Source organism: Neolamprologus multifasciatus, chromosome 5, assembly GCF_963576455.1.
Source record: "Neolamprologus multifasciatus chromosome 5, fNeoMul1.2, whole genome shotgun sequence".
NCBI lineage: Eukaryota > Metazoa > Chordata > Actinopteri > Cichliformes > Cichlidae > Neolamprologus > Neolamprologus multifasciatus.
In genome coordinates this window covers 33,801,695-33,817,273 of record NC_140443.1, presented here as the reverse complement: position 1 = coordinate 33,817,273, position 15,579 = coordinate 33,801,695, and the positions used below count along the sequence as shown (strand labels likewise).

Here is a 15,579-nt window from a genome sequence, read left to right as displayed (position 1 = left end):
TTGTAAACGCTGTTCACCGAAGTCTATTTACCAACATACATAAAGATATTACACATAAAAAATACACGGAAACATTGGAAATCACTTTTTGGCACAACACCGGTCCTACAAGCGCATCCAAGAATAACATGCAGCTTATCTCAGAATTGTTGGTGAAAATTATTCTTGGAGCTAAGTTTAATTGAGCTGCATTTTATAGAGGTGCAATTTCACAATTTGTGTATATTTTCTAAGTTCACTATTTCGTTATGTGTTGAGAAAAACAGAGATTTAAAAATCACATAGTCTAATATTTACATTTAGCATATAACTGCAACATGCTTTTTTTTTCTTTTTTCTTTTTTTAAAGACTCGAAAGGACTTGAAATACAAAGTTTCAGACTTTACTCAGACTTTTACACCAGTGACTTGAGACTTGACTCTGATTTGCCTGACATTACTTGAGACTTGACTTGTGACTTGAGGATAAAGACTTGAGACTTACTTGAGACTTGACTTGTGACTTGAGGATAAAGACTTGAGACTTACTTGAGACTTGCAAAACAATGACTTGGTCCCACCTCTACAGCTGCTGCGGCGTGTTCTCGCCTCTACAACACAGATACGGATATCCGATGTATGATCAATATTCAGAGTTGTGCAGGTCGTCCAATATCTTGTCTCAACTTGTATCTTCCTTCTCTTCTGTAATCCTACACAGACTACATAATGTCAACTATGACTTAAAAGGTTAAGCTAGAGCTTTCTCTTGTGCTGTGGTGTCAAACAGGCCGCAAAGACTCCAATCTGGCCCGCTGGATGACTTTGGAAAATCTGAAGGAGAACAGTAATTGGTGAAATATAATTATAATATTTTTTATTTATTATTATATGCGGACTTCTTACACTCATATTTCTTCCAACAAAAAATCTGAGCCATAGGTCCCCAGGGTGAAACAGTTCCCTCAGTTTCCGGTGGAAATGCATTGTTTCCTTTACTGAGAGACATGTGCAGCCTTCTGACGACCAAGTCACCAGCAGTGACATGTTCAGGGTTAGCTTTAGGGTTTGTGAGTGGGAGGGTGTAACTATAAAAGATGTATCTTTCAAATGAAGCATCATACGTTCATTTGGGCCTTGAAGGTTTAATGGGTGAAGATTTTGTAAAAAGGGGATATTAACCTCCTCTAAACCCTAACCCTGATTCTTCATGGGTTGCCACTGACCTTGTGGACGCTGAAAGGTGAACTGTTAAACTCCTTAAATAATAGCTCGTTTATGATGCTTTCCATGGCATACAGGGCACAATCTGATGTTTCTACAATACATTAAGAAACACATTCATTCTCTCCGCTCTCTTCAGTCTCTCTCTGCTTTCCCCTCGCTGAGCAGGAAGAAGCCTCAGGCAGACACTTCTTCCTGCTAAAACAGAGTTTTTCCTTCCCACTGTTGCCAAGTAATTGCTCACAGGGAGTTATCTGATTATCTCTATCATTTTAGGGTTTCACCTTACAATATAATGTCTCTGTTGGTGTGAATTGGTGTAAAGCTTTCTTAGGGCGTTTCTTTATTGTTGTTACAACACCCCTGACTGATTTAACCATTCTAACACTTCCTGTTTTATACTGGGATAAAAACTGTGGTTGGTGGGTGTTTTCAGATCATCGTCTGGCTGTAGGATAAAAGTGAGAATCAAGGAATTACTTTCTGTCTGCACACTTCTGCATGCGTCTCACTGCTGCCACCATCTGTGCCAGTTACAGAAGCTGCAAACATATCCAGAGCGTCATATGACTTCTATGTTTCACTGACACTCTGGAATGACTTGGATTGTGGCCACATCCTGCTTCTCTGCACAACATCTGTCAGGTCTTTGTTTCTTTTAAATCAACTATTTGAATTCCTGCTGCAGTTTACAGGTCTGCAAACTCATTATGCCTGTGACACGGACACGTTTATCTGTCACAGTCAGTTCTCTGGTCCTCCAATCATTTACCTTAACTAATAATAACAACTGAGTTTAATTGTTGTCAACTGAAATTACTGGAGCTGTCACTGTCCTTATATTCTCTTCATTCATCCAGCAAAAAACAGCCTGTAGTTGTCCAGTAGCACCACCTTGTGTTCATCTGAGTTACTACTTCTTCTCCTTGGCATCGTGTCCCCCAAGAGCAGCATTATGGTAAACGCACACAAAAAGACTGGAACCAGTTTTCTCCACAATTTCGGCAGTTTATTGATTCATTAATTGAGCAATTATTCAATCAGTTTTATGCCTATGGCGGTCACAGTACATTCAATTTCTCGTTGTATAACAGTGTAGACAAATCCCACAAAATATCACATCTTATACAAAATCTAAACTCATCGTTTATAAAACATTTAGACGTCATCTACAGTTTTTTCTTTATTTTTATTTTAAGAGCTCCGCTTTTTTTTTAACATCATAAAACTCACTGAGAAAAATGAGAACATCTGTTAAAATACATATATTATTTATTTTTTCTTTATTACAATATTTAAAATAGCTTAATTTACCACAACTAAACACACAGTAATACTTCTGCCATTGAGGGAGGAGGAGGGGAAGGTTGGAAGTGTAACGTCTACAGCGATACATCCATCTGAAGTCCCTGCAGGTGGGCCCTGAATTCCTCTCCTCGTGTCTATCTTTGCTCTAACACGCTGACAGGTGAACAGAGGTTGGGATGGTTGCACCATTATTCTAGTCACCCACTTGTAGAGGTAGAAAAAAAATTTAAATGGCGTCTGTCTCTTCAAGCGTAACCCCATTGACGGTGCTCAGCAAGCACCTGCTTTAGAGGCTCAGTGCTCGACTTAAGGACACTTGGACCCAGCTCTCTGCTTCTCTACTGCTGTCCTCTATGAGCACTTTAAAGTGACATTTGTTTGCTTGCACTTGGATCGAGAGCACACATAACCAGTAAATCTGTGGATTGACTTATCTATTCAAGCTAAGTAAAATACAACTGGAGTGGCCGTGGATTTCATTAGGACACATCTACACTCACCCAAAAAGGCTTTTACAGCCTCTTGGAATTGCCATCCCCACTCAACGCCTCATTTGGCGTGTTAAATCACAGGCAGATTAAAAACTACTGCAGCCTGTGAGACTGTTCACATTAGATGTGCAGCAATACCCAATACTGCAACATAAAAATCAAGGGTTGGTCCTTTTTAGCAGCCAGGATGACTTCAAACTGTCCTTGACATCAGTAAAACAGCACACAGCCATCCACCATTAGCAACCTACATCACATGGTGTGACATCAGTTACTCTGCATTAAAATTATATTAAAACTAGACTCACATGTACACCAGAATGCCAGTGACATAGTAGCCCATCCACTTCACAGTCCATCATAATCCTCAGGTTATTGTAATGCGTGAAGCTTATACAATAGCAACACATCAGTCACAGCCCTACAGCATTCCCAGCTTTGCTCTTCCTTTTCACTTTAGGGACCATCATTTAGAACAGCGGTCCCCAACCACCGGTCCTCGGACCGGTACCGGTCCGTGAGTCGTTTGGTACCGGGCCGCGAGAGTTGAGGCTCAGGTGTGAAATGTATGGTTTTCAGGGTTTTTATCAGTTTTTAGCATTATTTTGTTATCGTTTTTATCGTTAACTCGGTTTTCCTGGGTCTTTTCACGTGTGTTATGAATAAATCTTCTTTTCTTCGGTACCGGTACTAGTTTTATTTTGTTGTATTTATCCGCGACACCTTAAAGGCCGGTCCGTGAAAATATTGTCGGGCATAAACTGGTCCGTGGCACAAAAAAGGTTGTGGACCACTGATTTAGAACATGAACTAGCATAGGCTGATGGGTAAGTGTTTACTGAGATCACAGGCTTAAACAGCAGACTTCTATATACTATAGAAGTCTGCTGCTTCTATAGTCTTCTGCTATATATACTCCATACTTGAAATGTGCAATTCACTTGTATTTTTATTTTTATTCCTATTTATTCTATTTATCCCCTTTGTATATTTTATCTATATATGTCTTTGTATTTATATATGTGTATATATATATATATATAATATTCTTAACTCTGTAACTTCTGTCGGTGCTGTGCTTTTTGGAAAACAAATTTCCCAGAGGAACCCACCCGAGGGATTAATAAAGTTTTATCTTATCTTATCTTATCTCTTCTACTGGACTTCTTTTTGCAACTAGAGGACTTGCTCACAGCTGACCTTAGGAAAGAATGCAAGTTTAAAGCACGACCACACTGGTTGTCTGGAGTACACAGCAGTGATTTAGAGCCATTCTGCTCAAAATGCAACGACTGGTCTCCCAACCAAAAGCCTTACAAAGGCTGCTGGGTTGCCTTCCTATATCTATTTACTGTATGGAGAGTGCTTACCAATTTTTTAGACCACCTTTCATAAAAACTAGAAAACAGATATTTTACATATCTGTTAAAAACACGTTTAAAATGAAAAATGTGATTGTTATTTATTACTGAATTCATGTTTTTATACTCAAATTTGAGGCGACACTGGCCTTTAGTCAGACATCAATCAAGTGTAGCATTCAACCACCAAAACTAATTTTGTACTTGAATATCAGCAAAAAATTGTAACAATTTAGTTTATTTATCTTAATACAAAAATAATAATGATGTGCTTTTTATTTTATTTTTTTGGATTTATGTATAATAGTAAATTTGAAAGTTCATAGATGATGACAATTACTACACTGTAGTATTAAAAATATGATTTTGATTAAATATGTTGCACAAACTGGTGAATTAAGCATTACAGAAACAAAACTGTAATTACTGACACTGTTAGCAAGCTGTGACATAAACCTTACATTGGGTTTGGATCAGTCTTTGTCTAATATTAAAATATTATATTGATATTTTAATATTAAAACTTGTTTGATGATCTGAAACCTGTAAGTGTGACAGATATACAAAAAAAAAAACCAGGAAGGAGGGAAATACTTTTTCATGTCTCTCTCATACATACAGAGCTGAATTCTTACAAAGGCAGCCGGGCTGGTAACTACAGACAAAACAAACTAATATATCTGCAACGTTCAGCGGTGTAAGCACCACCCTGAAAGTTTCAAAACCAGTGCTTACTCAGTACCGCTTTAGCTCAGAGGTGACCACATACCGAGGCAGGAGAGCAGCGGTCCGAGTACAGTGGTCTTTGAGATTTTCACATATTTTATGGACCTTTTTACTACAGATCACATACTTAGGCCTTGAACGTGTCACAAAATAACGCCTCTCTTCTTTTTCAATGGAGAGATCAATTTCAAGGAGCAAGTTTATGAAAATTACTGGCACTCCTTTTTTCTGCTGTCTCAGCCGAGTGTAAAGTAAAGTAGTCATTTGTTCACATTCTGTTGATAGGTTTAATTAATTTAAAGGTTTTCAGCTATTTTAAAACAAGATTTTTACAGGTCACTCTCATAAAAGCTGGGGAGAAGCCAGCAGCAGCAGTCCGAAACACCTTCCCTGGCCTGTTGGCAACGGCGCATGATTGGGAACTGAGAGCTGATCTGGCAAAGCAGTTAAAGTTCCCTGAAGTGGTAGCCAAGACAACGCTGAGGCCGGACATCGTTCTTACCTCAGCTGATTCCAAGCACGTAAGCCTCTTGGAGCTTACTGTGCCTTGGGAAGATGGTATGGAGGAGGTCAATGAGAGAAAGAGGGAAAGTATTGTGTGCTAGTGGAGGAGTGCCGGAGTAATGGTTGGCCAGATGACAACCCATCGAAGTGGGATGTTGAGGATTCGCGGGTCAATCCCTCTGCAGGGCATACAAAATGCTGGGCATCGTAGGGGCCAGCCAGAGAAGGGCCATCAAGTTGGCCACCAACGCAGCAGAAGCAGCGTCAAAGTCGCTGTGGATCAGAAGAGGAGAGGCGTGGCATGTAGGGTAGCACTACCTGGGGCTGGGGCTTGATCAACACTAGCTGGGTCGCCTGGCAGAGGGGGTCTGATTGTTGAAAGACCCGAAACCCCTCATGACCTCAGGTTACATCACTGATGATGTGTCCAAGGGCACCGAACGGTGTATCTAAAACTATTAATAATACCTCAGTTGCCTCAACACCTCAGAGGTGTTAATGAGACAGCAGCACTGAACAAGAAGGAAGAGGACAGGCAAGATGTCAGAGCAAATTAAGGACAGAGGAGAGTATCATATCCAAAAGCCATTATCACTTTTGTCTCCAGATAATATTCATTGAACAGGACATACACATAAGCTCTTGGCTCAAATCACATGGGAACTATTAAAAACACAGTTGTGAAATTCTCACCTTTCTATTAACAGATGTTAATAGACACTGTTTTGTTTTGTTTAGTGAATCTACTGTGAAAAGTTGCTCTCTAACAACAGGCTGTGCAAATTATGAAGGGTAGTGGTGACCCCTATTAAACTGATACTAGAAAGTACCTACAGGGCATATTTTCTCCATTCACTGGTTTAGGAATGGGGGGGTTTGGTAAAATATGGGGTCATACTTTGGAACCGTGTAAGGAAAGACACAAAGGGAGGGGAACAGGCTTCAGAGGACACTTCCGGCTTGTGCAAATAGGAAACTACAAAAATACATACACCCATAGTGAGTTATTTACATACACAAAATAAATGCCTCCTAGCACATTGGATACACTGAAGCAAATATAATTTCTTCACAAGCTAAAATATCATGCACAGTTTACTAAGGCAACTTCAAAAAACTGGTGTGAAAGTCAGCTGTTAACACTGTAAGGAATGAGGAACCCCCACAACGAGAAGACACGGGCACTGTAGCGAGGCGAGTCTATCCAGTTTCCAGGTTTATATTCACAACGGAGATTTTATGGTAGCTTCAGTGGTTGTTACATGACGGCAGAGGTACTGCAAATGAGCAGTGTGACGCTATGCCTACGACTTCAAGACTGTTATATGATAACAAAGAAATGATAAGAAAGTCGGAGGTAATATCACAATACATCCGATTCCATTCTGTTCAATAACAACAGCTGAGATAAGGTGTTGTAACATGTAGGTGTATAACATGTAGATGCTGCAATTCATTGGACCATTGTGTCAACACGGTTGCCATATTGTTCATGAAGAGCTGAACCTCCAGTTGTAACTATAGGACAGAGGCTCATACTCAATTAAAAATGACCATGAGTGAATTTTAAAATGATTTTGGATAGGACAATGTGATGTGAGATACAGAGTTGTATTTAATCTGTGGGTTTCCCTATAAGAATATTTTAATAACAAAATATCTTAAGTTGTTGTTAGCAACCCTAATACTTCGATAATATAACACTTAAAGTTAACTTTCCGATTCTACAGGTGCTTTTCATAAACTTGAGCGGTAAAAAATGAACTGTTAAATGCAACTCACACCATTTGAACCCATTTACTGTGCTGTCAAAGTGTAAGTAAACTGCGACTGCATTTCAGATTAGTGCCGTGCTGAATCCTTGGTCAGGTGAGCGAGAGTGCAGAGAAGCACCTCAGAAGACTGAAAGCAGCACCTACAAGTATATATTCATTACAAAGCCAAGAGAGCATCAACGCCTTCTGCAACACACAGTGAACACAGAAACTGAACATGGTTTGACCACTACATGCTAAAACTACCATGCAACCCTGCACTGTTAAACAGACTGATTATTGAGCAATAATATTATATCAGTCTTCAAATATCTAATTTAATATCTGTGTGCCTGTCACGTGCCATTTTAAAAGATGCCCTTCCAGAATAAACTTTTAGCTATTAGCATAATTACAAATGTCAGTGGGATTTGGAATACGTTTTTAGCTAGCTGAGATAGCTAACCGTCACTAGCTAATGCACATTATGCATAGCTCGTCACATTATGCAAAGTAATGAATGACCATGAAGCCTTACTGAGTGTTTTTCCTGTGAGCCACATAATGTTTTTGCCTCATCAGTTCGCCAAAACACTTTGCAAATGCATACGAGTCCGTTATTGAGCGAGTGCCTAGCAGCACCCAGAGTTATATCTAACATTACAGTTTTTTTTTTTTTAATTTCAGATTAGCAAAGCAAAGGGGCTTAAAAACATGATATGAACGTCTTGTGTGACATTAAAATATTAACTATATATTTACACAATGTTTAAACAAATTACATCACAAAATCGATAATCCAAGTAACAGAAAAAATGTGACTATTCTCTTTGGTTTCTGGTCAGCCTTTTCTGTGGGTAGTGGTGGTGTATAAGTTTTAACCCTGTCCTCAAACTACAAATCCCTGGTGAATCTCTGTTGAGCTGAGAGAAAAATTAGGATTCATAAGGGTCCTTGGTTGCCAAACTGTGTCTTTAAGCTACATATCAGTGTTAGACCATAAGGTTTGTAAGATAAAACCAGAAAATAATTTAGAAACCAACTGACCTGGAACAAACTCAACACATAATGCAATACTTGCATTTCTGTTAGGGCAAAGACGCGCACGCCTGCAACTGTATCCATTGTTCCAGTTGTGATAGCAGCTACTTTGAATGGCTAGAACCCTGGGTGTGCTCTGAACACTATGTAAAGCAGGCCTGTGTAAGTATAGCATAGCAGAGCGTTTCATTTAGTTTCTTCTTAGGCTGAAATGCACGTGCGTGTCGGGAGGATGAATCTCTCGTGTGTTACAGCACGGCAGCATGTTCAGTGTAGCTGATTGTGCAAATGTGTGCAAATATGTATGAATAGAGAAGGTATTTCAAGTGCAATACAAGTTTGTCTCCAGAAACTCTGTGTGCCTCCACGGTCGAGCTGCCATGGAAATGAGTGCGTGTTTGTCCGTGCAGGTGAACATGCTGTGAATGTGCTGAGCTGCGATGGCCTTGGTGTTGTGATCTGAAAAGGCAGTTCCTCGCCGTCTTCTCTCTTCATCCTCTCCACGACCTCTAGAAGATGCTTTGTCTTCGGTTCTTTCCTCGACCTGTAATTGAAGTTGACACTTGTAGTTGGCATTGACTAATAGGGCTGTGCGATATGACCAAAATCTCATATCCCGATATAAGACATCTATCGTCCCGATAACAATATAAATCACAAAAATGTAACATTTTCTGTAAATTCTGTGAATCTCGGGCAGCTCGACTTGCGTGAAGTGTTTCCAGCTGAGCGTCCTGTACCTGGAGTCGAGTGTTTTAACCGATGCATGAAACGATACATTTTTAGACATAAGTTGTAACGGCCGCCGTTTTCTTTGTGAGTATTTATTACACGGCGTGCTGCGGGGAAAAGCCTGTTCTAACGTTTGGGACTAAGGTTTATTTTTTAGCACCTGGCGGCTCTTTTTTGCTTCTCATCCGTAAATAATCTGCTCTTTCACGTGATTCAGTTTATTTTGAAAAATCTCAACAGGATCTTGAGCTTTATTGTGAAAGGATTATGTGGAACATAAACAAGCGGACACGCGATGGTGTTACCGTCGTTGTTGCTAACGACAACGCATAAAAACAGGCGCTTGTCCGTCCCTAGTGTGGTTATATTAAATATAAGAGAAAGAGAGAACTTTAAGAAATTAATATAGCCACTACAGTGACCATCAAAACATGAAAAAATATTGCTGTAAACAGTTTATTTTGCGACACCACGAAACAAACGATAGCATCATCCGATATATATCGTTATATCGAACAGCCCTATTGACTAATTCAAACAAATAAAAGCAATTTTTAAAAGAAAGAATGACTCATGTTTTTTTCCTCAAAGGAATCTCAACCTAACATTAATTCGTTTGATTAAAGAGTAGAAATCTCACAATAGCTGAGCCTACTTTCCAATAAAGGAAAAGGAAATGAAAAAGTAGAGGTCTTTATTACTTTTACTTGTCTTTCAGTTCCCCTGAGAGTTTTTGGAGTGGCAATTTTATTGCATTAGAACAAACAAACAAGGCATGCTGGCCTCTCAGAGTGCTTTGCTAATTGACAAAGTACATCTGCAGACACTTCAGCATTTCAAGAACAAAGTTGTTTTTTTAGAATCAGATAAATTAATGAAGGAATTTTTTCCTCTTGTGACCAATATGAAGAAAACACAAAGACTGAATGTTATTTATGTGAACACCAAGTGGCCAGATTTTGCACTGAGGTCAGATCCTTTACCTAAAGGCTGGAATACTGAGCTGCGGTGTCCTGGGTCCTTCTGGAGCTGCACCTCTCTGAGAGAAAACACTGAAGCAGCTGTAACGCAGGTGGAGAACAAGTTATGCAAAAAAAACGTAGCACAAAGCAAGTAAGGACACTTTTGTTTGGTCAGTTATTCCTTTGCTCTATAGTAACAGTTCTTCACAATAAATCTTCAACAACTGGAAAGACTTTGTTGCCCTTGAAATGGTGCCACATTTGTAAGGAGTGAGTAGAGGACTGAAGGTGGGCTGCTCCCATGAAAACCTTGCTAAAGCTTCTCTGTCAATACCAAACAGTTATTCTGCTGTTGTTTGTTGTTGTTTACTGTATTGACAATTTAATGTATTCATTTAACAATAAAGGCCTTCAGTAGCATGTGGAGGAACCATACACAGCTGACACAGGCAGAAACCTCCTCATGCTGAGCTTGGTCACGCATTTTTGTTTGACGGCGTCCCATTTTCATCCAGTATTTGTCACAAGTCACACCTAAACTGTCCAGATCACACACCAACTGACCTCAAAGCACTCAGCAAGAGGCAAAGTGCAAAGGAAAGAGTATCAGTGGAAGAAGAAAAACTTCCTGACTTTGAGATGTTGAATTGGGGAATGTGTTGAGGACGACTCAGACGACAGACTTGTCTGAGCACCATGGATTTTCAAGATGTGGAGACATACAGGACAAAGTATTTGTGTTTTTTTACTTTGATGTTTGCCAAGGGGCAGAAAATCCAGACCAAATAAATCTGATGTTGGTTCTACTGGAGATGCTGTGTAAAAATGGCCTCAGCTCTTCCAGCAGGAAAGATAAAATCACAAGGTTTTTGCAGAAAGCTACTTTCTTCCCTTTTACAGGCAGAACACTCGAAAGAAAGAGGAATCCAAAACATAACATGAAAAGTTTGAATGAGCAGAGTGAAAGACTGCAACACAATGGATGAGAAAGATTTGAAGAAAAAGGGAAGAGGCTCTTTAGACATCAGAGAAAAGCAGGACAACATCATTGTGAGGTGGTATGACAAAGCTGTGAACCTGCACTCTTCTTGTGTTTAAGGAAGGAGTTCACCTTCTTCATATGCTACCTGCACGTTCAGGTTCAGACCCCAGAGATGATACATGTATATCTGGTGGCACACCGTTACAGTGGCAATAATCTCTACAGAAGACCAGAAGAAATTAAAGCCCAGGCAGAAACCCACGCCCCCGTGAAGGTTTCAGGCTGCAGCTGGCACCTCTCTCAGCCCAGCAAAGGGCAAAGTCACTTATCCTCTTGAGTAACAGGAGAATTTATTTTTAGGTCCTCCCTTGTCACAAAGGGGTTGCCAGTGCGGGCAGCTTCACATGCTTCATTTGGAGGAGTTTCATACTGGATACTTCTGATTCGACCCCAAAGCGGATTTCTGTCTCTGGCTGGAATTGAACAACTGACCTTTTGCTTGTCAAGCAAATGTTAATCACTATGCTGTAAGACAAAGTTGGTCCAAATAAATACAAACCGTCAAGATGACCCCACACTGCTTCAACAATGTTGAAGAGCAGGCTCTGGAGAGGTTCATCTACGGGTGTCCCCCCAATTGGAACAGGGTCATAATTAACTAAATTAGCTACACACTGGTCATTACACTGCTATGACAAGACAAACTGACATGCAGGAAAAGACATTTGAAAATATTATCCACATAGAGTAAAAACATTCCTGCCTACAGTAATTAGAACAAATATTGAGTTCAGTACTTTAACTTAGTACAAAGCACCATCAGCATTCATGCTTTGTTAGATATTGATATACTCTCTGTGTGTGTGTGTGTGTGTGTGTGTGTGTGTGTGTGTGTGTGTGTCTGTCTTACTGTCTGCCAAATTATGAATGTTGTCTCCCAGACTCAGGAAGTAGGGGTGACGTAGAGCGGATTCAGAGGAGAGTCTGCTCCGGGTGTCATACTGCAATCATGAGATAAAAACAGCTCATCGGTGAGTCTGAATATTTAGGTCCTCATAACCAGGAGTGTGGATGTGTGGTCCTTTACCAGCAACAGAGCAGACAGCAGGTCGATCCCTTCTGGGTCCAACCTTAGGGACACAAAGCAACAGACTGTATAATGAGTTTAGCTGCAAGAAATACAGTTTCTGTAAAGGACACTAATTGTGCCTTTAAATACATATTACTACTGTAAACAATGAATAACATTTTTATACTGTATTGTATTTTGTGTTTAGAATTGACATAGTTAACTTTGAGTTCAGTCAACTATGTAAGACCTGAAACATTAGCATATTGGGGACAAATAAAGTTACTGTACCATTATCAATGTGATGGCTCGAAAACTAGTTACTTTCTTCAAAAATGTTTTGCATCCTTTAAAAAACAATAACAACAACAAAAAACATGCAAGCAAACTGATACCAGCGTCAGCAATTATTTTGCATGTGATGCTAATTAGCAAATGTTAGCTTGTTTTTTGTGTCAGTGATTGTGAGTTTTACCGGGGCACATGGTTGATGAGAGCTTGAGGTCTGTACTGAGGAAAGAGGTAGGACATAAATTCCTCATTACTGCTGATACCAGGCCAGGTCTCCTCTGTCGGAGTGCCTGTTGGGCAAAGAAACGAAAGAAATACTTGATCAGAGGACGCTGCCAGCTAACATTTTCATACAAATGTTGAGCTGATCTATATCTAAATCAGGAGCAAGACAAACATTAAGCTCACTGAATCGTTACTGAATAGACACCAATAAAATAATGGTGCAATGCAAACTACAGTAGAAGATGGAAGGGAATTAAAGGGCACACTTTTGGGGTTCAAGCACAGTTGGGCAAGAAAAAATTTATTAAAAATCTGCAGGAACTAACAAATGGATCGACAATCTCTGGAAACAAGGCTAAATGTTACTGCTAATGATGGCTTGCTCAAAGAAATTGTCAGGCGCTGGGTCTGTGACCGAGCGTTTTGAGTTTATTTTCTGTTTATGATATTCAGCCACAACAAAGGTTTGCTTTTTGTTACACTCTGTTTTTCTCCTGTCTCTGCCTTTTGGGTCTGCTTCTTAAACACTCCGGCGATCCCCGCCGTGACAGAGGTAACGTTTTTGAGAGTCTTTCCATTACCTTTATTTTATCCGTAAGAGGTAGGATGCACATTATATGGGCTAGTGTGCATCCAGATCAGCCGGTGCATTAAGGAGGGGCAAAACATTTAGATGTTTGACAGGAAGAGTCTTCACAAATATTCCAGTCCACCTGTCCAGAAGTCCCACATTTCAGGATCATTCAGACAACATATGACTTTCATTTGGAAACATTTCTTTCTCTTTTCTACTTTCTTTATCTGCCATCTTTTTGTGTAGCTACCAGAAAAGCAACTACAAAGACATGGCTTAAGTCAGATGCATCGGTCTTTGAGGATTGGATGTTACTTATGGAAAGAATTTGAGAAAATGTAAATTTGAAAGTTATTATTAAATTTTTACATTTTTTTCTCGATTATCTTTGATGGGAATAACAGCGTTACAAGTAACGGCGTTACTTTTTTCAGTAACGAGTAATCTAACTAATTACTATTCCTATCATTACAACGCCGTTACAGTTACTAATAAGAAAACGCGGTCCGTTACTATTTTTCAACAAACAGAGGGTTGAAGCTGTGTTCAGCTTACTGCATCTTATATCAGTTGCACGGAAGCAGCTGTAAGTAATCTGGACGCTACAGCTTTAAGCAGCTGCACGCTCCCGCGGACGGTAATCACGATCACTGTCTAGCACAACACCTGGAGCTCAGGGGGCAAAACAATCGCATGAGTGCTGCTGTTTGACTGAGGAAGAATAAAGTAGTCGTGGTAAGCCAATCACATGACCACTTAAAGACAAAGCAACAAGGTGATATATACCAGTTTAGAAATTGTGTTGATAGGCCACGTAAAACCAGAGTCATGATAAACAATATATACGCTGCGTTTTTTCCTCAATAGTTTCGTCACGTTTACTGTCTAAGGACAGCGCAGCGAGCACTCTCTGCTTATGAGCAAAAAAATAAAACGGGAAGTTTTAGGAGTGACGGAGAGAGAGAGAGAGAGAGCAGAAAAAGAGAGAGAGCGAGTTTTGAGATGTGAGAGATTTGTGACGTTCAGCGTGTTTGTAGTGTGTAGTTAATGTGTTGTCTTGTGTAGTTAGTGTGTAATGTTGTGGATAGTTTTGTGTTGTGTGTCAAAACCATGAGGCGACTGCTGTTTCCAGGTGAAAAACAGGAGGAGTGAAAGGAGCACCTGCTGTCAGAGCTGCAGGTATCAGGCTGTGATGTTCTCCTTTATAGTGGACAGAAATCATCTTTTTGGAGTGGCACAAATAATTTGTGTGGCATCTTATTGAATGCAGAACAGCTGATTGTTCTGTGAATAGTTTGAAATGGTTATTTTTTAAAAAGGTAAATGGCTGCAAATAACTTTGTTTGCAAAACTTGTGCATATGATTTTAAAATTGACAATTTATATTTGCATTTAAAGTTCTGAAATATGATTCAATAAACATGTTTGTGGTTGTTACAGTAAAAATATCACTTTTTCTACTCGGATTTTATGTTTTTTGTCTGATTTTAGATCAATTGTGTTGATACAGTATGTCAAAATGAAAACATGACTGTAAATTCAGACACGTGAGGCTGTGCTGAAAAGGATGATACCAAACAAGCAAATAAATAGTTTTTAAAGGTGAAATGTGGAGGAAACATCAAAAGTAGTTAAAATGGCCAATTATACCCTGGACCCCAGAGGGTTAAACGTTTTCTTAAAGTAACGCAATAGTTACTTTTTAAGTAATTAACTACTTTTAGAATATTGTAACTCAGTTACTAACTCAGTTACTTTTTCGAAGAAGTAACTAGTAACTATAATTAAGTAACTTGCCCAACACTGCCTTTGGTGGGTTTGTGTGTGTTTTCACAGGTGGTTCCTTTCTGCACTCATGTTAACATCAGCTCTTCTTCTCAGTTACGTTGAACTTGAAACAAAGTGGATGGAAACCTTTGCTGCCTATGAACACGATAAACTACAAAAAAGCATGGAGCTGCATTTTATTATTTCATTAGAGCATTTTAAAAAGCTACATTTATGTGTGAACATGTATCCTGTCAATATTGTTACATGTGCTTTGTACAAAGGCCTCTCCTAAAAACGAGCTCATGATCTCAAGGATTAAATAAATGTTTTTAAAATAACAACATGCACAAATGATATTCAGGTCTATACTAACTTACTCTTGGGAGATGTGCTTGTACCCGGCCTTATAAAATGTTGGTTGGCAGCTTTGTGTTTGGCACATACAGTACTGTGCAAAAGTTTTAGGCAGGTGTGAAAAAATGGTGTAAACAAAGTAAGCTTTCAGAAATATAAATGATTGTTTATTGGCCCCAAATGTATTCTGCAGTAAGAACTATCTTCAGTGTAAAGAAGAACTGGAAGTACT

The 15,579-nt window shown here is 39.4% G+C and overlaps 1 protein-coding gene and 1 long non-coding RNA gene across 10 annotated transcripts in view; both read right to left on the bottom strand.

The window, feature by feature from the left end:
• Positions 1-15,579, bottom strand: part of LOC146519166 (uncharacterized) — a 246,573-nt gene that overhangs the window by 56,547 nt on the left and 174,447 nt on the right. The gene's annotated exons all lie outside the window — the stretch shown is intronic.
• Positions 1-15,579, bottom strand: part of cdk18 (cyclin dependent kinase 18) — a 637,630-nt gene that overhangs the window by 557,934 nt on the left and 64,117 nt on the right. For 8 of the 9 annotated variants that reach the window (XM_085160686.1, XM_085160688.1, XM_085160685.1 and 5 more), the window contains 5 exons: positions 12,609-12,714; positions 12,152-12,194; positions 11,975-12,065; positions 10,104-10,181; positions 2,191-8,932 (listed from right to left, as the gene is read on the bottom strand). In XM_085160686.1, the coding sequence (XP_085016812.1) occupies positions 8,898-8,932; positions 10,104-10,181; positions 11,975-12,065; positions 12,152-12,194; positions 12,609-12,714 (353 nt within the window). In that variant the 3' untranslated portion in view covers positions 2,191-8,897. Of the gene's footprint in view, positions 1-2,190; positions 8,933-10,103; positions 10,182-11,974; positions 12,066-12,151; positions 12,195-12,608; positions 12,715-15,579 lie in introns of those variants that run through there. The other variant, XR_014874238.1, reaches the window with a different exon arrangement.